This window comes from Leucopleurus acutus (genome assembly GCF_964270905.1).
Source record: "Leucopleurus acutus genome assembly, chromosome: 6".
NCBI lineage: Eukaryota > Metazoa > Chordata > Mammalia > Artiodactyla > Delphinidae > Leucopleurus > Leucopleurus acutus.
In genome coordinates, this window is record NC_139149.1 from 63,942,231 (window position 1) to 63,965,653 (window position 23,423).

Genomic DNA, 23,423 nt, shown 5'->3' on the forward strand with positions numbered 1-23,423 from the left:
ACATGGAACATGCTTTTCTCCTTCTCTCTAGGTTTTATTTTATGTCACCCATGGTCAACAATTGCCTTTTTTTCCCCAATGATATTCCTAAGATCACATATTTGCCTTCATCTTCCCTACTTTTTTTCCCTTAAAGTTACTTTAAGTATTGTTTATAATAAAAGGCAAACATATAACCAAACAGCTTAATGAAAATTAAACTTAATGTCTGCTATATTTACATTTAAATTGCAGAGAAATAAGTATGTGGAAGCTATCTCCATCATCAACAGCAGTTGCTAGGCGTATAAAATATTTGTGCATGTAGAGACTACTGAAGAGCAATGTTTCCGTTTCCTTCCCTCTCTTCCTCCATCCTGACCTTGTCCACATCCTTAGCGACCAGATAAAATCAAGTTCAGACTCTGAAGGACATTTGATCAGTAGATTACACACAATCAAAAATATCAACTTTTGGGCTTCCCTGGTGGCACAGTGGTTGAGAGTCCGCCTGCCAATGCAGGGGACGCAGGTTCGTGCCCCACTCTGGGAAGATCCCACATGCCGCGGAGCGGCTGGGCCCGTGAGCCATGGCCGCTGAGCCTGCGCATCCAGAGCCTGTGCTCCGCAACAGGAGAGGCCACAACAGTGAGAGGCCCACGTACAGCAAAAAAAAAAAAAAAAAAAATCAACTTTTAATTTAAAATGTTAAACTTACTACAAGCTGATCAGGAAAGGTCAAATATGACTTCTTCAAACATGCAATATTTGAAATAGGAAAAATTTGTCTTATAACTAATAATTTTTAAGTTGTAAGAGCATTTCATGAAGATGTTGCCTGTTTCAAATACTCAATAAGATCTTCTCTCTCACTCTTCTTTTTAAGACCAGCAAAGACCATTTTAGTTCCAGGGATATATTTTTTTGGGTTCTCCAAATATTCCATCAGAGTCTCCTCTCCCCAGATAACACCTAAAAAGGTGAAAATAAGTTTTAAGTTTGTGAAGTTACATTTGTAAGGTTTACTTTCTGATGTGACCCACATTTGTGAACAAAAGATTACTCTTGGACTCAGTAGGAAGGTTATTATAACTGAGAACACTTAGTTTCTGACCTACAAGAAAATTCCAAAATTAGTCTTCAGTGATCTACTCTTGGGCTTCTTTGTAGAAATCCAATGCTGTTTAAGATTATCTAAGGTACACCAATGACCAACCCAGACATGTTGGGCCTAAGCAGTATGCCATCCCCCTAGAATCACAGAGAATTCCTTCTATCTTAGAGATCAATTAACCAAAATCCTCATTTTGCAGATGAGTAAATGATGACCCAAAGAGAGGATAATAACTTACCCTAAGATGACAAGGCTACATAGAGTAAAGAACTGGTAACTAGTAACTTATATTTCCATGTTTTTTTGTTTCTCTTTTTCCCAATCACACCAAGCTGCCTCTGTCAGGATCTCTAACAAAAACCTATGAGTTCAGGAATCCAGTTTTACAATGAGAGAGAGAGGTTGCATCCAACGTTTTTCCTTTCTAAAGTCAGTTGAAAAGAACATGAACAAAGAGAAACAGAAATGCTAGTTCCATTTTCAATAAAATTTTTGAGTGAGTGCCTCTACCACCAAACTTGATACACTTAGAAGACTACCAAGGACATAAAACCTGGACCAGAGTGAAAGGACACTTTTCACTAATTTCTAAAGAAGAGAAAAGTTCTCCAAAATAGGTGACAAATCCTGAGGTGCAGAGTCATAACCCTCTGTTGGGCCCAAAGAGAGTAGAGTACATATTGGCTGGCTGTGAAAGTCTCCCTAAATTCAATTTGATAACATGGAGGGCCAGGGGAGCCAGGAGTAAAGAAGAAAACACATCTTTAAAAGAAAGATTCTACCTTGTAATAGGATAAAAGAGAAACTTGAGGTGTTGGATAACCCTGGAGCTGCCCGTCTTTGTCAGCTGAAGAGCCAAATAACCCTGCAGCAAACATACACATACACATAGCTCTAACACATAACTGTGGGTGAGGAAGATCTTATAACCAACTGGAACACTCAGACCCTCACTCTTACTGTCCTTCTGCAAATAACCAATCAAGGACAAATTGTCCTAATCAAAAGATGAGTAGTAATCAGAAAGGAATCACCATGAAAGAGTACTGAAAACACACACACAACATACACACACACAGCAGAAAGGAATACAAAAAAAGTTAAATGAAATATACACAACAAAAATTATATACACCAAGCAGAAAAAATCAGGAGCACATTCCCATGGATTCAGAAAAGGTCTTTGTTATTTGTAATGAGGTAGACGGACCTAGAGTCTGTCATACAAAGTGAAGTAAGTCAGAAACAGAAAAACAAATACCGTATGCTAAAGCACATATATGGAATCTAAAAAGAGGTACTGGGACTTCCCTGGTGGCACAGTGGTTAAGAATCTGCCTGCCAATGCAGGGGACACGGGCCCTGGCCCGGGAAGATCCCACCTGTGGCAGAGCAACTAAGCCCACGCACCACAACTACTGAGCCTGTGCTCTAGAGCTCGTGAGACACAACTACTCAGCCCACGTGCCACAGCTACTGAAGCCTTTGTGCCTACAGCCCATGCTCCACAACAAGAGAAGCCACTGCAACGAGAAGCCAGTACACTGCAACAAAGAGTAGCCCCCACTCAGTGCAACTACAGAAAGCCTACGCACAGCAACAAGGACCCAATGCAGCCAACGATAAATAAATTTATTTTTTAAAAGTAAATTTATTTTTAAAAAATAAATAAATTTTTAAAAATAAATTTACTTTTAAAAATAAATATTTAAAAATAAATAAATAAATTTATTTTTGAAAATAAAAATTTATTTTTTTAAAATAAATAAATATGGGGACCTTCAAGATGACGGAGGAGTAAGATGTGGTGATCACCTTCCTCCCCACAAACACATCAAAAATACACCTAAAGGGCTTCCCTGGTGGCGCAGTGGTTGAGAGTCCGCCTGCCGATACAGGGGACATGGGTTCACACCCCAGTCCGGGAAGATCCCACATGGTGTGGAGCAGCTGGGCCCGTGAGCCATGGCCGCTGAGCCTGCGCACCCGGAGCCTGTGATCCGCAACGCGAGAGGCCACAACAGTGAAAGGCCCGCATACTACATACAAAAAAAATACACCTACATGTGGAACAGCACCTACAGAACACCTACTGAACGCTGGTAGAAGACCTCAGACTTCCCAAAAGGCAAGAAACTCCCCACATACCTGGGTAGGGCAAAAGAAAAAACAGAAAAAAAGAACAGGGACAGGACCTGCACCTCAGGGAGAGAGCTGTGAAGGAGGAAAAGTTTCCACACACTAGGAAGCCCCTTCACTGGTGGAGACGATGGGGGGTGGTGGGGGAGAAGCTTTGGAGCCATGGAGGAGAGCACAGAAACAGGGGTGCTGAGGGCAAAGCAGAGTGATTCCCGCACAGAGAATCGGTGCCGACCAGCACTCACCAGCCCGAGAGGCTTGTCTGCTCACCCGCCACGGCGGGCGGCGCTGGGAGCTGAGGTCGGGCTTCGGAGGTCAGACCCCGGGGAGAGGACCGGGGTTGGCTGCAAGAACACAGCCTGAAGGAGGATAGTGCGCCACAGCTAGCTGGGAGGGAGTCCAGGAAAACCTCTGGACCTGCCTAAGAGGCAAGAGACCACTGTTTCGGGGTGCGCAAGAAGAGGGGATTCAGAGCTCCGCCTAAACAAGCTCCAGTGACTGGGCGAGCCGCGGCTATCAGCACAGACACCAGGGACGGGCATGAAATGCTAAGGCTGCTGCTGCAGCCACCAAGAAGCCTCTGTGCAAGCACAGGTCAGTATCCACACCTCCCCACCCATGAGCCTGTGCAGCCCGCCACTGCCAGGGTCCCATGACCCAGGGACCACTTCTTGAGGCAAACATACGGCGCGCCTCAGGCTGTAGCAACATCACGCAGGCCTCTGCAGCCTCAGGCTCGCCCCGCATTCCGTACCCCTCCCTCCCCCTGGCCTGAGGGAGCCAGAGCCCCCTAATCAGCTGCTACTTTAACCCCATAATGTCTGAGCAGGAACAGACACCTTCAGGCGACCTACATGCAGAGGTGGGGCCAAATGCAAAGCTGAACCCCAGGAGCTGTGCAAATAAGAAGACAAAGGGAAATTTCTCCCAGCAGCCTCAGGAGCAGCAGATTAAATCTCCACAATCACCTTGATGTACCCTGCATCTGTGGAATACCTGAATAGACAAGGAATCATCCCAAAATGGAGGCCATGGACTTTGGGAGCAACTACAGACTTGGGGGTTTGCTTTCTGCATCTAAATTGTTTCTAGTTTTATGTTTATCTTAGTTTAGTATTTAGAGCTTATTATCATTGACAGATTTGTTTATTGACTTGGTTGCTCTCTTCCTTTATTCTTTTTATAAATATATATATTTTTTTCCTTTTTCCCTTTTTGTGAGTGTGTAACTGTATTCTTCTTTGTGTGATTTTCTCTGTATAGGTTTGCTTTTACCATCTGTCCTAGGGTTCTGCCTGTCTGGTATTTTTTCTTAGTATAGTTTTTAGTGCTTGTTATGATTGGTAGATTTGTTTTCTGGTTTGGTCTCTCGCTTCTTTCTTTCTTTTATTACTTTTTTAAATTTTTAACAATATTTTTTATTTTAATAACTTTATTTTATTTCTTTTCTTCTTTTTTCTATCTTTCTTTTTCTCCCTTTTCTTCTGAGCCACGTGACTGACAAGGTCTTCGTGCTATGGCCAGGTGTCAGGCCTGAGCCTCTGAGGTGGGAGAGCTGAGTTCAGGACACTGCTCCACCAAAGACCTCCCGGCCCCGTGTAATAGCAAACGGCCAAAGCTCACCCAGAGATCTCCATCCCAACGCTAAGACCCAGCTCCACTCAACAACGAGCAAGCTGCAGTGCTGGACACACTATGCCAACCAACTAGCAAGACAGGAACACAACCCCACCCATTAGCAGAGAGGCTGCCTAAAATCATAATAAGGTCACAGACACCCCAAAACACACTACCGGACATGGTCCTGCCCACCAAAAAGACAAGATCCAGCCCCATCCACCAGAACACAGGCACCAGTCCCCTGCACCAGGAAGTCTACACAACCCACTGAAACAACCTTACCCACTGGGGGCAAACACCGAAAACAACAGGAACTATGAACCTGCAGCCTGCAAAAAGGAGACCCCAAAGACAGTAAGTTAAGCAAAATGAGAACACAGAGAAATACACAGCAGTTGAAGGAGCAAGGTAAAAACCCACCAGACCAAACAAATGAAGAGGAAATAGGAAGTTTACCTGAAAAAGAATTCAGAATGATAGTAAAGATGATCCAAAATCATTGAAAAAATACAAGAAATGCTTAACAAGGACCTAGAAGAACAAAAGAGCAAACAAACAATGATGAACAACACAATAAATGGAATTAAAAATTCTCTAGAAGGAATCAACAGCAGAATAACTGAGGCAGAAGAACAGAAAAGTGACCTGGAAGATAAAATAGTGGAAACAACTACCACAGAGAAGAAAAAAGAAAAAAGAATGAAAAGAATTGAGACAGTCTCAGAGACCTCTAGGACTACAGTAAATGTAACAACATTCGAATTATAGGGGTCCCAGAAGAAGAAGAGAGAAAGAAAGGGACTGAGAAAATATTCAAAGAGATTATACTTGGAAACTTCCCAAATATGGGAAGGGAAATAATCAATCAAGACCAGGAAGCACCGAGAGTCCCATACAGGATAAATCCAAGGAGAAACACGCCAAGACACATATTAATCAAACTATCAAAAATTAAATACAAAGAAAAAATAGTAAAAGCAGCAAGGGAAAAACAACAAATAACATACAAGGGAATCCCCATACGGTTAACAGCTGAACTTTCAGCAGAAACTCTGCAAGCCAGAAGGGAGTGGAAGGACATATAGAAAGTGATGAAAGGGGAAAAGCTACAACCAAGATTACTCTACCCAGCAAGGATCTCTTTCAGATTCGACAGAGAAATGAAAACCTTTACAGACAAGCAAAAGCAAAGAGAATTCAGCAACACCAAACCAGATTTACAACAAATGCTAAAGGAACTTCTCTAGACAGGAAACACAGAGAAGGAAAAGACCTACAATTACACACAAAAAACAATTAACAAAATGGTAATAGGAACATACATATCAATAACTACCAAAAATGTAAATAGATTAAATGCTCCAACCAAAAGACACAGACTGGCTGAATAGATACAAAAACACCACCTGTTTAATGCTGTCTACAAGAGACCCACTTCAGCCCTAGGGACACATACAGACTGAAAGTAAGGGGATGGAAAAAGATACTCCATGCAAATGGAAATCAAAAGAAAGCTGGAACAGCAATTCTCATATCAGACAAAATAGACTTTAAAAAAGACTATTACAAGAGACAAAGAAGGACACTACATAATGATCAAGGGATTAATCCAAGAAGATATAACAATTGTAAATATTTATTCACCCAATATAGGAACACCTCAATACATAAGGCAAACGCTAACACCATAAAAGGGGAAACTGACATTAACACAATCATAGTAGGGGACTTTAACACCCCACTTTCACCAAAGGACAGGTCATCCAAAATGAAAATAAATAAGGAAACACAGGCTTTAAATGATACATTAAACAAGATGGACTTAATTGATATTTATAGGACATTCCATTCAAAAACAACAGAATACACTTTCTTCTCAAAGGCTCATGGAACATTCCACACAATAGATCATACCTTGGGCCACAAATCAACACTTGGTATATTTTAGAAAACTGAAATCGTATCAAGTAACTTTTCTGACCATAATTCTGTGAGACTAGATACCAATTACAGGATAAAAACTGTAAAAAATACAAACACATGGAGACTAAACAACACACTACTACATAAGCAAGAGATCACTGAAGAAATCCAAAAGGAAATCAAAAAATACCTAGAAAGAAATGACAACGAAAACACAACGAACCAAAACGTATGGGATGCAGCAAAAGCACTTCTAAGAGGGAGGTTTATAGCAATACCATCCTACGTTAAGAAACAAGAAACATCTCAAATGAACAACCTAACCTTACACCTAAAGCAATTAGAGAAAGAAGAACAAAAAAACCCCAATGTCAGCAGAAGGAAAGAAATCATAAAGATCAGATCAGAAATAAATGAAGGAAACAATAGCAAAGATCAATAAAACTAAAAGCTGGTTCTTTGAGAAGATAAACAAAATTGATAAACCACTAGTGAGACTCACCAAGAAAGAAAGGGAGAAGAGACAAATCAACAGAATTAGAAAATGAAAAAGGAGAAGTAAAAACAGCCACTGGAGAAATACAAATGATTATAAGAGATTACTACTAGTAACTATATGCCAAAAAATGGAAACCCTGGAAGACATGGACAAATTCTTAGAAAAGCACAACCTTCCGAGACTGAACCAGGAAGAAATAGAAAATATAAAGAGACCAATCACAAGCACTGAAATTGAAACTGTGATTAAAAATCTTCCAACAAACAAAAGCCCAGGACCAGATGGCTTCACAGGCAAATTCTATCAAACATTCAGAGAAGACCTAACACTTATCCTTCTCACACTCTTCCAAAATATAGCAGAGGGAGGAACACTCCCAAACTCATTCTACAGGCCCCCATCACCCTGATACCAAAACCAGACAAAGATGTCACAAAAAGAGAAACCCACAGGCCAATATCACTGATGAACATAGATGCAAAAATCCTCAACAAAATACTAGCAAACAGAATCCAACAGCACATTAAAAGGATCATACACCATGATCAAGTGGGGTTTATTCCAGGAATGCAAGGATTCTTCAATATACGCAAATCAATCAATGTGATAAACCATATTAACAAATTGAAGGAGAAAAACCATATGATCATCTCAATAGATGCAGAAAAAGCTTTTGACAAAATTCTACACCCATTTATGATAAAAACGCTCCAGAGAGTAGGCATAGAGGGAACTTACCTCAACATAATAAAGGCCATATATGACAAACCCACAGCCAGCATCATTATCAATGGTGAAAAACTGAAACCATTTCTAATAAGATCAGGAAAAAGACAAGGTTGCCCACTCTCACCACTATTATTCAACAAAGTTTGGAAGTTTTAGCCACAGAAATCAGAGAAGCAACAGAAATTAAAGGAATCCAAATCAGAAAAGAAAAGTAAAACTGTCACTGTTTGCAGATAACATGATCCTGTACAAGGAGAATCCTAACAATGCTACCAGAACACTACTAGAGCTAATCAATGAATTTGGTAAAGTAGCAGGATACAAAATTAATGCACAGAAATCTCTTGCATTCCTATACCCTAATGATGAAAAATCTGAAAGAGAAATTAAGGAAACACTCCCATTTACCACTGCAACAAAAAGAATAAAATACCTAGGAATAAACCTACCTAAGGAGACAAAAGACCTGTATGCAGAAAACTATAAGACACTGATGAAAGAAATTAAAGATGATCCAAACAGATGGAGAGATACACCATGTTCTTGGATTGGAAGAATCAACATTGTGAAAATGACTCTACTACCCAAAGCAATCTACAGATTCAATGCAATACCTATCAAACTATCAAATGGCATTTTTCACAGAAGTAGAACAAAAAATTTCACAATTTGTATGGAAACACAAAAGACCCCGAAAAGCCAAAGCAATCTTGAGAAAGAAACATGGAGCTGGAGCGATCAGGCTCCCTGACTTCCAACTATACTACAAAGCTACAGTAATCAAGACAGTATGGTACTGGCACAAAAACAGAAGTATAGATCAATAGAACAGGAAAGAAAGCTGAGATAAACCCACACACATATGGTCACCTTATCTTTGAGAAAGGAGGCAACACTATACAATGGAGAAAAGACAGCCTCTTCAATAAGTGGTTCTGGCAAAACTGGACAGCTCCATGTAAAAGAATGAAATTAGAACACTCCCTAACATTATATACAAGAATAAACTCAAAATGGATTAAAAACCTAAATGTAAGGCCAGACACTATAAAACTCTTAGAGGAAAACATAGGCAGAACACTCTATGACTTAAATCACAGCAGGATCCCTTTTGACCCATCTCCTAGAGAAGTGGAAATAAAAATAAAACTAAACAAATAGGACCTATTGAAACTTCAAAGCTTTTGCACAGCAAAGGAAACCATAAACAGGACGAAAAAACAACCCTCAGAATGGGAGAAAATATTTGCAAACGAAGCAACTGACAAAAGATTCATCTCCAAAATATACAAGCAGCTAGTGCAGCTCAATATCAAAAAAAGAAACAACCCAACCCTAAATTGGGCAGTAGACCTAAATAGACATTTCTCCAAAGAAGATATACAGACTCCCAACAAAAACATGAAAGGATGCTCAACATCACTAATCATTACAGAAATACAAATCAAAACTACAATGAGGTATCACCTCACACCAGTCAGAATGGCTATCATCAAAAAATCTACAAACAATAAATGCTGGAGACGGTGTGGAGAAAAGGGAACCCTCTTGCATTGTTGGTGGGAATGGAGGACAGTAAAAAACTAAAGATAGAACTACCATATGACCCAGCAATTCCACTACTGGGCATATACCCTGAGAAAACCATAATTTAGAAAGTGTCATGTAACACAATGATCATTGCAGCTCTATTTACAATAGCCAGGACATGGAAGCAACCTAAGTGTCCATCGACAGATGAATGGATAAAGAAGATGTGGCATATATGTACAATAGAATATTACTCAGCCATAAAAAGAAAGGAAACTGAGTTATTTGTAGTGAGATGGATGGACCTAGAGTCTGTCATACAGTGTGAAGTAAGTTAGAAAGAGAAAAACAAATACCGTATGCTAACACATATATATGGAATCTAAAAAAAAAGAAAATGGTTCTGAAGAAACTAGGGGCCGGACAGGAATAAAGACGCAGACATAGAGAATGGACTTGAGGACACAGGGAGGGGGAAGGGTAAGCTGGGATGGAGTGAGAGAGTAGCATGGACATATATACACTACCAAATATAAAACAGATAGCTTGTAGGAAGCAGTCGCATCACACAGGGAGATCAGCTTGGTTCTTTGTGACCACCTACAGGGGTGGCACAGGGATGGTGGGAGGGAGGTGCAAGAGAGAGGGGATATGGTGATATATGTATATGTATAGCTGACTCACTTTGTTATACAGCAGAAACCAACACACCATTGTAAAGCAATTATACTCCAATAAAGATGTTAAAAAATAAAATTAAATAAATAAAAGTAAATAAATAAAAATTAAAAGACAGTACTGATGAACCTAGTGACAAGGCAGAAATAAAGACACAGATGTAGAGAACGGACTTGAGGACACAAGTGAGGAAGGGGAAGCTGGGATGAAATGAAAGAGTAGCATTGTCATATATACACTACCAAATGTAAAATGGATGGCTAGTGGGAAGCTGCTGCGTAGCACAGTGAGATCAGCTCAATGTTTTGTGACGACCGAGAGGGCTGGGATAGGGAGGGTGGGAGGCTCGAGAGGGAGGGGATATGGGGATAGATGTATACATATAGCTGATTCACTTTGTTGTACAGCAGAAACTAACACAACATTGTAAATCAATTATACTCCAATAAAGACAAAAAAAAAACAACTTATCAGCTAAAAAAAAGGTCTTTATAAATCAAGGGCTTATAGCAGAGCTACAAAGGTTCAAGGAGATGATAAAACAGAAAGACATAAATAACAGCAAAAAGAATAGATACTACTGATAGCACAATCAGGCTTGAAAATATTGATAAAAACAAAATGAGAATAAAAAGTTTAAAACAATCATAGGAAAAATAACAGATATAGAAGACATTTAGACAACAGATATCCCAAATATGCACAATTGATGGCCCAAGTAAGATTTCTTTAATAAAAACAAATGAAATAGTATAAAATTATTAAAACATATAATTCAAGAAAACTTTCAAAAATAAAAGTCCTTAAAAACAAACAACTCAATCCAAAAATGGGCAGAAGACCTAAATAGACATTTCTCCAAAGAAGATATACAGATTGCCAACAAACACATGAAAGAATGCTCAACATCATTAATCATTAGAGAAATGTAAATCAAAACTACAATGCAGTATCATCTCACAGCGGTCAGAATGGCCATCATCAAAAAAACCTACAAACAATAAATGCTGGAGAGGGTGTAGGGTGTGGAGAAAAGGGAACCCTCATACACTGCTGGTGAGAATGTAAATTGATACAGCCACTATGGAGAACAGTATGGAGGTTCCTTAAAAAACTACGAATAGAACTACCATATGACCCAGCAATCCCACTACTGGGCATATACCCTGAGAAAACCATAATTCAAAAAGAGTCATGTACCACAATGTTCATTGCAGCTCTATTTACAATAGCCAGCACATGGAAGCAACCTAAGTGTCCACTGACAGATGAATGGATAAAGAAGATGTGGCACATATATACAATGGAATATTACTCAGCCATATAAAGAAACAAAATTGAGTTACTTGTAGTGAGGTGGATGGACCTAGAGTCTGTCATACAGTGTGAAGTAAGTCAGAAAGAGTAAAACAAATACCGTGTGCTAACACATATATATGGAATCTAAAAAAAAAAAAAAAGTGGTCATGAACCTAGGGGCAAGACGGGAAGAAAGACGCAGACCTACTAGAGAATGGGCTTGAGGACACGGGGAGGGGGAAGGGTAAGCCGGGACAAAGTGAGAGAGTGGTAGTGTATATATGACATATATACACTACCAAATGTAAAATAGATAGCCAGTGGGAAACATAGCACAGGGAGATCAGTTCGGTGCTCTGTGACCAGCTAGAAGGGTGGGATAGGTAGGGTGGGAGGGAGGGAGATGCAAGAGGGAAGAGATATGGGGATATATGTATATGTATAACTGATTCACTTTGTTATAAAGCAGAAACTAACACACCATTGTAAAGCAATTATACTCCAATAAAAATGTTAAGAAGAAAAAAAAAGTCCTGAATCTGCCAATTGGAAGAACACATGTCCAGGAAAATCTGAAACAGATCAATCAAGGCTTATACACAGCCTAGTAAATTACTAAATTTCAATACGAATTTTACTGAAACTTAGGGGGAAAAGAGTAAAATAAAAATAAAAACAAGTAACTTATAATGGAAAACAATCAGGCTGGCTTCAGATTTCTCCAAAGAAAAATTCAACATGAAGCATACAAAATCCTGAGGAAGTAAAAGTATCATCCAATCATTTTACGTCTAGCCAAACAATTCAAGTGTAATGGGAATCCATCGACCTTTTCAAACATCAAGAACTGGAGTAATATGGTTCCAGTAATTCTTTCTTGGCATAACTACTGATAGATAATCTTCTACCAACCAAAAAGTAAATATAGACACTGTGGTAAAAGCTGGGAATAAGCACTAATACAATCTAAATGTAGGACAAATGTTAAAGCAACTGTGGTAATTATAGTTACATAGGATATAAATTATATGTATCATGTCAAATCAGAAATAACAACATAAGTAGCTCAGTTAAGAGTATGAAAAAATTGGGGCTTCCCTGGTGGCGCAGTGGTTGGGATTCCGCCCGCCGATGCAGGGGACGCGGGTTCGTGCCCCAGTCCGGGAGGATCCCGCATGCCGCGGAGCGGCTGGGCCCATGAGCCATGGCCGCTGGGCCTGCGCGTCGGGAGCCTGTGCTCCGCAACGGGAAAGGCCACAGCAGTGAGAGGCCCGCGTACCGCAAAAAAAAAAAAAAAAGAGTATGAAAAAATTGGAGGTTGTATAACCACTTTGATTCTCTCATCCTTCAGAGTGAAGAATAGACAGATATTGCTTAAAGTAGTTAAATAAAATAATAGAGGCATACAATATAACTTAAAGTATGAATACAGCCACTAAAATTATAAAGAATAATATTACCATATAAAATTAGTTGGTAAAGGGAAAGGAATAGGGGAGGATAGGGAGACATGAATATACATAATTTCCTATCACTCATACTGGGAAGTATCCTTTTAAACTATCTGAATTTTCATATAATATAAATGGGTTTCAAAATATTTTTTAAATTATTAGTACATTTATGATTTTGTGTCCTACTGATTATTTTAACAGATCTGACATGACAAAAGGAAAAAGATAATAATAATAATGTTAGTTCAGCTAATATGTTAACCCCATGATATGATTTCATCAAAGGCTGAAGAAGACCTGAGTCTGAATTGTAGTTACATCACTTGTTAGCACACAACCCTGGGCAAATCATGAGTTAATTCAATTTGTTTCAATTATCATTGCCCCCAAAATGCAAACAGCATATAGTTATTCAATAATATGTATAAAGTACTATTCTCAAAAGAAAAATTGTATCCATTTACAGATGTTTAAAAAAAACAATACAGATGCTCAACATCACTAATCTTTAGGGAAATGCAAACCAAAACCACAAGGAGATATCACTTCACACCCATTAGGAAAGCTATTATCAACAAACAAACAAACAAAAAACAAAATAACAAATGTTGTCTGAGATGTGGAGAACTCAGAATCCTTACGTATTGCTGGTGGGAACATAAAATGATAGAGCCCTTATGGAAAATGGTACAGCTATTTCTCAAAAAATTAAACTCAGAATTTTCATATGATTCAGCAATTCCACTTCTGGGTATTACACCCAAAGGAAGTGAAAGCAGGAACATGAACAAATATTTATATCCTGTGTTCATAGCATCATTATTCATAATAGCCAAAACTGGACGTAACCAGAGTGTCCACTGATTGATAAACAAAATGTGGTATATACATACAATGGAATATCATTTAGCCTTTAAATGGATGGAAATTATGACACATGGTACAACATGAATAAACCCTAAAGACATTATGCTACATGAAATCAGCTAGTCACAAGAAGACAAATACCATGTGACTACATTTATATGAGGTACCTAGAGTAGTCAAATTCAGAGACAAAACAGAATGGGGGCTTCCAGAGCCTGTTTAATGGGTACAGAGTTTCAGTTTGGGAAGATAAAAAACTTCTGGAGATGGATGGTGGCGATGGCTGCAGAACAATGTGAATGTGCTTAATGCTACAGAACTGTACACTTTAAAATGGTTAAAATGGTAAATGTTATGTAATACATATTTAGCTACAATTTTTTTAAACCACACTATATAAAATTATTGCCACAATCATGAATTTTGTAAAACTATACTCTAAGCAAGTCATATGGAACAATCGTCTTTAAAATATGAGAATTTCCTTATTCTTTTGAAAACTAAAATGGTCTAATTATTTCCAACACCATACATGGAAAATAAACTACGGCTGACAGTTTTCCACAATTTGTATTAAAACTGAACTACTGACTTCTTGGCTCCTCTTATCAAGTCTGTCTTTGATCAAGCTGTCCTAAAGTATTTTTTAAATCTTTATTTATTCTAAATAATATTATTTTAAAATCCTGTTCAATTAACCTAGTAAGCTACTTACATTATTTTTTCCAGCTTTACTGAGATATAATTGATATATAACATTCTATAAACTTAAGGTGTACAATATGTTAATTTGATACACTTACATATTGCAAAATCATTACCACCATAGCATTAGCAGAAACCTCCACCCCATCACATGATTACCATTTCTTCTTTGTAGTGAGAACATTTAAGATATACTCTCTTAGCAACTTTCAAGTATATAATACAGTATTATTAGCTATAATCACCATGTTATATATCAGATACCCAGAACTTGTTAATCCTATAGCTGGAAGTTTGTACCCTTTGACCAATATCTCCCCATTACCCTAACTCCCCACCCCTGGTCACTACCCCTCTACTTTCAATTTTTCTAAGCTTGGCTTTTTTAGATTCCACAAGTAAGTGGTATTATACAGTATTTGTCTTTCTCTGTCTGACTTATTTCACTTAGCATAATGCCCTCAAGGTTCATCCAAGTTGTTGTAAATAGCAGGATTTCTTTCTTTCTCATGGTTGAATAATATTCTATTGTGTATATACAGTACATCTTCTTTATTCATTCATCCACTGATGGACTCTTAGGATATTTCAATATCTTGGCTATTGTAAATAATGCTGTAATGAACATGGTGGTGCAGATATCTCTTCAAGATTCTGCTTTCATTTCCTTTGAATATATACCCAGAAGTGGGATTACTGGATCATATGGTAGGTCTATTTTTAACTTTTTGAGGAAACTACATATTGTTTTCCACAGTGGCTTACCAATTTTCATTCCCACCAAAGTGTAAAAGGGTTCCCTTTCCTCCACATCCTTCCCAATAATTGCTATTTCCTGTCTTTTGATAATAGCCATTCTAACAGGTGTAAGGTGATAATCTCACTTGCATTGCCGTGATTATTAGTAATGATGTGTACCTTTTCATATATCTGTTGGCCATCTATATGTCTTCTTTGGAAAAATGTCTATTCAGTTCCTCTGTACATTTTTTAATCTGGTTGGTTTTTCCTCTATTGAGTTGTATGAGTTCTTTATATATTTTAGATATTTATCCCTTATCAGATATATGATTTGCAAATATGTTCTCCCATTCAGTAGGTTGCCTTTTAATTTTATTGACTGTTTCTTTTGATGTGCAGAAGCTTTTTAGTTTAATTAGTCCCATTTATTTATTTTTGTTCTTGTTTGTGCTTTTGGTGTCATATCCAGAAAATCACTGTCAAGACCAATGTAAAGGAACTTTTCCCTATGTTTTCTTCTAGAAGTTTTATGGTTTCTGGTCTTATGTTTAAATCTTTAATCCATTTCAAATTAATTTTTGTCAGTGGTGAACAATAAGAGTCCAATTTCATTCTGCTACCTATTATTCTTATTTCATTAGTAGAACTAAAAAATAATATTATATCCCCAAATAAGTCATAAGTATTAATTAAACAATCTGACTCTGGAAAATTTTATTTCTAATTATTAAATAATGTTAAAGACAAGCCGTATACAGCCTTTTATCTTTGATAAAAACCTATAATAAAAGATATATTTGTAATAAGCTTTAATATGATTTTAAAGCAATGTTAATAAGCAAAAAAGTCTTTAACATATTGGCAGCTAGAGGGACAAATGTTAGGTTATAACTGTTCTAAAAATCAGGACTTCAAAAGTTGACTGCTCTTATAATTGGATAATAAAATAATAAAATGACACTATAGAAAAATATTACTTTAAAAGTTAAAGAGCCATATAAATGCATACAATAAATGCAAGTTTAAGACTGATTTATTCAATAGTCTATCAACTGTAAATCCTACTGCAATAAATGCAATTCCATTCTCATACTAACTGCCTGGAGTTAGCACAGACTCCAAAGTCCCCAACAAGACTGCCTCACTTCAGACACCAGCTGCAAGTTCAGGGTCCCCAGCCCATCCAAACTTCTAACCAACTGACTATAAATTTAAGGGTTCCCAGGACTCCCTTAGGTTTTATAATTTGCAAGAACAACTCACAGAACTCAGGAAAGCACTACTTAAAAATTACAGTTTTACTATAAAGGATATAAATCAGTACCAGCTAAATGAACAGACCCAGATGGTGAGGTCTGGGAAACTCACAAACACAGAGGTTCCTGGCCCTGGCCCTGTGGAATCATGACTCATCCCCCTCCAGCACATTGATGTGTTTACCAACCAGGAAGCTCAAGTAGAGCTTCCAGTTGAAAGTGGCCAGAGTTTTTATTGGGGTTTCATTACGTAGGCATGATTGATTGAATCACTAGCCATGTGCTTGAACTCAATCTCCAGCCCCTGTCCTCTATCCTTGGAGGTCAGACTGATATCACCTAGCCCAAAGCCTCAATTCTCTAATTACATGGTTGGTCTTTCCAGGTTGCCCAGCCCTCATCCTGAAACTATCAAGGAGCCTACCACAAGTCATCTCATTAGCATAAACACTGGCTGTAGTCCCAGAACCCAACCCTGAGTAACAAAGATGCTCCTATCACTGGAAAATTCCAAGGTTTTAGAGATCCCTCCCAGGAACCTGAGACAAAGACCAGACAATTCTTTATTATAGAATATCTACTAACCAGCATTTCTGCATATACTAAATACAATAATATTGTATTACTAACAACTACACTGATGTTTAAGAAGGTGATAAACATGCTTGACTTGACAGAGATTAAATTTTATTCTATGTTGTTTTAATATAAGTATTTTTATCAATTATCTATGTATTTATTTGATATATATGTGGTCCTTTACTGTGGGTGCCCCCTGAATAAAGTTATGTTGAGACCCTAACCCCTGGTACCTCAGAATGTGGCTTTATTTGGAAATAAGGTCATTGCAGGTGTGTTTAGTTAAGTTGAAAAGAGGTCACACTGAGTAAGATAGGTCTCTCAATCCAATTTTACTATTATCCTTGTAAGAAGGCCATGTAAAGACAGAGACACATTGGGACAATATGACAATGAAGGTAGAGACTAGAGTTATGCAGCTGTAGGCCCAAAACACGAAGTTTACTGGCAAACCACCAGAAGCTAGGAAGAAGCAAGGGAAGATTGCCCTCAGGTTTCAGAAAGAGTATGGCCCTGCCAACAACTTGATTTTGCACTTCTAGCCTCCAGAACTATGAAACCATAAATTTTCACTATTTTAAGCCACCTAATTTATAGTACTTGGTTACAGGAGCCCTAGGAAACTATTACCATCCTCAAATGCTAAGATGTAGTAGTAGTGCTCTAAAACAGACTTACCATATACTCCCCACCCCAACCTAGTTTGCTTGGACACCCAAGTCTAGGAACAAATGGCTTTGCCAGCCCTCCATCCTACTAAACTGTATTGCTCTCAAGGCTTTGAGAAAATGCAAAGTATCTTATTTTCACATACACAAAAAAACTGACAATCTAGACATGTGTGAACTTTGTTTTAATCAAACCATTTGACTATCTATAAGGTTTCTTTCCCAAAAATTCCAGGTAACAAAAATTTCTTTACATCTTATCTATCTGTAGTGTAAGTAACTGACAATTAGCCTTTTTGATTGTAATGTAAGTGCTGGACATTAAGCTTTTAATTGCTGAGGCATCCCCTTCAAATACATCCATCTTGAATAAATGCACTGCCAGCTATAAAAATAGATAAAGAGCAAGGATGCCCACCCATGAAGTTCCCTTTTTTCAGAAAGGCAGACCCATATAACTGACCATTTGATTGACTGCCTTGCTTTTTCCCTTCCCATGCTTTAATTCCTGCTTTTATATTTTAAATTCACCAATAAAGAGTGAACCCACAAAACCCTAGGCACCCCACTCTCAGCCCCAATAAAAGCAAAACCCCAAGCCCACGCTCTCTTTCTACCTGATACCACACTGGGTAGCCCCACACATGCTGTGTACCCTCCAGGACCTGTGAGTAATAAACTTTGTTTTTTTTCAAAGTTTCCTGATGGCTGTTGCTAAAGTAAAGTGTGTCTTGCAATCATAATAAGAACCATAGCAATTATACTCCAATAAAGATGTTAAAAAAAAAGACTGCTGATCACAGATCATCAAAGCAAGTAAAATAATAATTTAAAAGTTTAAAATATTGTGAGAATTACCAAAATGTGACAGAGACACGAAGTGAGCAAATGCTGTTGGAAAAATGTTATTGAGAGACTTGCTTGGTGCAGGGTTGCCACAAACCTGCAACATCTGAGAAGTCTAATAAAGGTATGCCTGTACAAGTTTCACAAAAACAAGCAAACAAACAAAAACCGCAACAGGCTGAAACGAACTGCAAACACTATCTTACTAGAAACATTAACACAGGTTGAAATAAGTAGAATCCCTCTTTTGACAAAGTGTAAGCTACTATATGTGCACTCAAAAAATAATGCACAAGATGCCAACTCACCTTATTAAAGCCTTTCTCCTGCAACATGGTCTACAAAGCTCAATCAAATGAGGTACTTTAGTCTGTACAAGCACTAAAAAACCAATTAAGGGATTTTTAAATACTAAATTCAAATCACTTATGAAGAGGGCTTACAGCTGCCAATAATTTATATTTAAAACTTCTCCAAACACCAAACCCAGATAAAGACATCACAAGAAAATTAAAAAACCAATAACTCTAATGCAAAAATCCTCAACAAAATACTAGCAAGCTAAATCCAACTGCACTGTTAAAAGAATAACACACTATGACCAAGTGATATTTATCCCAGGAATGCAAGAATGGTTCAACATAAGAAAATCAACATAATATACCACATTAACAGAGCAAAAGGAAAAAAAAACACATGATTATCTCAACAGATGCAGAAAAAGCATTTAACAAAATCCAACACCTATTCATGATAAAAACATCCAACAATAGAAGGGACCTTGCTTAACATGATAAACAGGATTTATGCAAAACCCACAGCTAGCACCATATTCAAGGTAAAACACTGAAAGCTTTCCCCCTAAGATCAAGAACAAGACAAAGGACTTCCCTGGTGGCACAGTGGTTAAGAATCCGCCTGACAATGCAGGGGACACGGGTTTGATCCCTGGTCCGGAAAGATCCCATGTGCCGCAGAGCAACTAAGTCCATGCACCACAATTACTGAGCTTGCGCTCTAGAGCCTGTAGGCCACAACTACTGAGCCCATGTGCCACAACTAATGAAGCCCACATGCCTAGAGCCCATGCTCCACAACACGAGAAGCTACTGCAACTAGAAGCCCGCACACCGCAACAAAGAGTAACCCCCGCTTGCCTCAACTAGAGAAAGCCCATGCACAGCAACAAAGACTGAACGCAGCCAAAAATAAATAAATTAAATAAATTAATTTAAAAAGAAACCAAAAGGGCTTCCCTGGTGGCGCAGTGGTTGAGAGTCCGCCTGCCGATGCAGGGGATGCGGGTTTGTGCCCCGGTCCAGGAAGATCCCACATGTCGCGTAGCAGCTGGGCCCGTGAGCCATGGCCACTGAGCCTGCGCATCCGGAGCCTGTGCTCCGCAACGGGAGAGGCCACAACAGTGAGAGGCCCAGCGTACTGCAAAAAAAAAAAAAGAAACCAAAAAACAAACAAGACAAAACAAAGATGCTCACTCTCCCCACAGCTATTCAGAATTCTACCGTAAGTCCTAGCCAGAGCAATTAGGGAAGAATAAGAAATAAAAGCTACTCAGATTGGAAAGGAAGAACTAAAACTATCTCTATTCACAGGTGACATAATTCTCTATATAGAAAATTGTAAAGAATCCACAGAAAATCTACTAGAGCTAATAAATGAATTTAGCAAAGTTACACAGCACAAGATCAACATACAAAGATCAGCTGTTTCTACACACAAGCAGTGAACAATCTGAAAAGGAAATTTTAAAAACAATTCTATTAATAATAGTACCTAAAAGAATAAAATAGGTAGAAATAAATTTAATCAAGAAGGTGAAAGACTTGCACACTGCAAATTACGAAATACTGCTAAATTTAAGAAGACCTAAATAATAGGAAAGGCATCCCACGTTCACAGAATGTAACATTAATAGTGTTAAAATGGCAATACTCCCCAAAGCAATCTTCAGATAAGATACAAGCTCTATCAAAATTCCATAGGCCTTTTTTGCAGAAATGGAAAAGGTGATCTTCAAACTCATGGAATTGCAAAGGGCCCTGAATAGCCAAAACAATACTGAAAAATAAAAACACAGTTGGAGGGCTCACCCTTCCCAATTTCAAAATTTACTACAAAGCTACAGTAATCAAAACAGTGTAGCACTAGTATAAGAATAGATGTACAGACAAATGAAAGAGAATTGAAAGTCCAGAAGTAAACCCTAACATATATGGCCAACTGATTTTCAACAAGGCTGTAAAATGATTTTTAACAATTCAACCGTAAAAGAATCTCTTCAACAAATGGTGCTAGGAACACTAGATAACCACATGCAAAAGAATGAAGTTGGACCACTACCTCACTCTATATAAAAAATTAATGATAATTAATTTTGGTTAATTAAAAGTAGGTCAGTAACCTAAATATCAATATGAGATAAAACTATAAAACTATTAGAAGAAAACATAGGGTAAATCTTTATGACCTTAGATTTCATGATAGATTCTCAGATTTTACACCCAAACACAAGCAACATCAACAACAAAAATAATAAATGGCGTTCATACAAATTAAAAATCACTGTTCATCAAAAGACATTATTTTAAAAAATGAAGACAATCTACAGAATAAGAGAAAATATTTGCAAGTCACTTATTGGATAAGGGTTTAGTGTCCAGAATACATAAAAAATCTTATAACTCGACAACAGAGGCAAACAACCCAAATAAAAAATGGGGAGAGAATATAAACAGACATTTTTCCAAAGAAAATATACAAATGGCCAACAAGCACACGAAACAATGCTCAGTATTATGGATCATTAAGGAAATACAAAGCAAACTCACCAGGCACCACTTCATACCCACTAGGACAGCAATTAAAAAAGAAAAAGAAAGAAATGAAAAGAAAAGAACAAGTGTTGGTGACTATACAGAGAAATAAGAATCCTCCTACACTGCTGATAGAAAAGTAAAATGGTGCAGCCACTGTGGAAAACAATCTGACCTTTCCTCAAAAAGTTAAACATAGTTAACTGACTCAGCAATTCCACTCCTAGGTATAGATCTAAAGTAACTGAAAACAGGGACTTAAACACTTTTTCACAAATGTTCATAGTAGCACTATTCACAACAGGTAAAAGGTGGAAACAATCCAAATGTCTATCAACTGATGAACGGATAAACAAATTGTGATATATACATACAATGGAATAGTATTCAGCCATAAAAAAAGAATGAAATATTGATACATGCTTCAACTTCAATGAATCTTGAAAATATTCTAAGCAAAAGAAGCTAGACATAAAAGATCATGTATTACATGATTCCTTTTATATGAAATATCTGGAGTAGACAAATCCATAGAGACAGCAGATAAGTGGTTACCAAAGGATGGGGGTAGAGGGATATGGAAAGTGATTAGTTAATGGGTACAGGGATACTTCTGGGATAATGAAAAAGTTTTGAAACTAAAGAGAGGTGGTGATTGTACAACACTGTGAATACAGTAAATGTTACTGAATTTTACACTTTAAAATGGCTAATTGTATGTTATGTGAATTTCATCTCAATTAGAAAAATAGAAAAATAAATAAAGTAAAATAACACAAAACAAAATAAAATAAAAACCTTTCCAAACAGTGGTGTAGTAGTGATCTGAAATTTGGGCCTGTAAGAAATGCTGAGATACCAAGAACAATTTTTTTTTTAATTTTACATCTTTATTGGAGTATAATTGCTTTACAATGTTGTGCTAGTTACTGCTGTACAACAAAGTGAATCAGCTATATGTATGCATATATTCCCATATCTCCTCCCTCTTGCGTCTCCCTCCCACCCTCCCTATCCCACCCCTCTAAGTGGTCACAAAGCACCGAGCTGATCTCCCTGTGCTATGCAGCTGCTTCCCATTAGCTATCTATTTTACATTTGGTAGTGTATCTATGTCCATGCCACTCTCTCACTTCATCCCAGCTTCCCCTTCCCCACCCACCTTGTCCTCAAGTCCATTCTGTACACCAAGAACAGCTTAAAAACTAGAGTGGTACCCTATTTTTAAGTGAATGCTAATTATATACGTAAGTATATAGAGATATAGACATCTCCAAGAGTAATAAATTGCTTTGCAAAGATATTAGTTTTTTGCAACCATTTTGAATTTCAATCCTAAAATTAACTGTCATCTACACGCTTTCCACCAACAAAGAAATGATTGAATAAACTTTTTCAAACTATATAACATTCCCCACACCCTGCTAAGAATCACTACTACAAATAAAAAATTGCCATTATGCCATTAAAACATAATTTGATTTTTTTTAATTTAGCTCATGCTTTTTCAAGATATATGTATTGCATAAAATGAAGTTCCTTGTATAGGCAAAAAAACTTATGCCACAGAGGATTACTAATTTCTCTGATCATAAAGATGACCAGTTATCCAAACACAGATCTTATGACATAAATCAATATTTCCATGATATAAACATGTGGATTTCATTTTTAATTCTGCAAATTGGGAAATTATTATATCAAATCCTGTGGCTTCTTCTTTGCTACAAAGTTTCTGGTTCTCTCCAACAACTGCCTAGTTTTTACCTTTGTTTTGTTTGCAACGGTATAAGAAAATCCTGGTGCTTGTCCTGTTTTTCTGCCAAAAACGCCCCAGAGGTTTGGACCAGCTTTGTGTTTTCCACCTTTTTCCACTGTGTGGCACTGAGCACATTTTTGAACAAAGATCTTCTTGCCTGCCTCAGCATTTGCCATTTTGTTCTGCAATGAAACATTAAACCACAAA

General features: G+C 37.6%; 1 protein-coding gene across 1 annotated transcript; it reads right to left on the minus strand.

Moving 5' to 3' along the window:
- Positions 1–656: 656 nt before the first annotated feature.
- LOC309963061 (cytochrome c 2-like) lies at positions 657–23,392 on the minus strand (the record flags this gene model as incomplete). Its single annotated transcript, XM_082841181.1, is given in 3 exon segments — positions 657–951; positions 23,225–23,233; positions 23,236–23,392. Coding segments are annotated over 3 exon segments (315 nt in total). The 3' UTR covers positions 657–802.
- Positions 23,393–23,423: the final 31 nt, after the last annotated feature.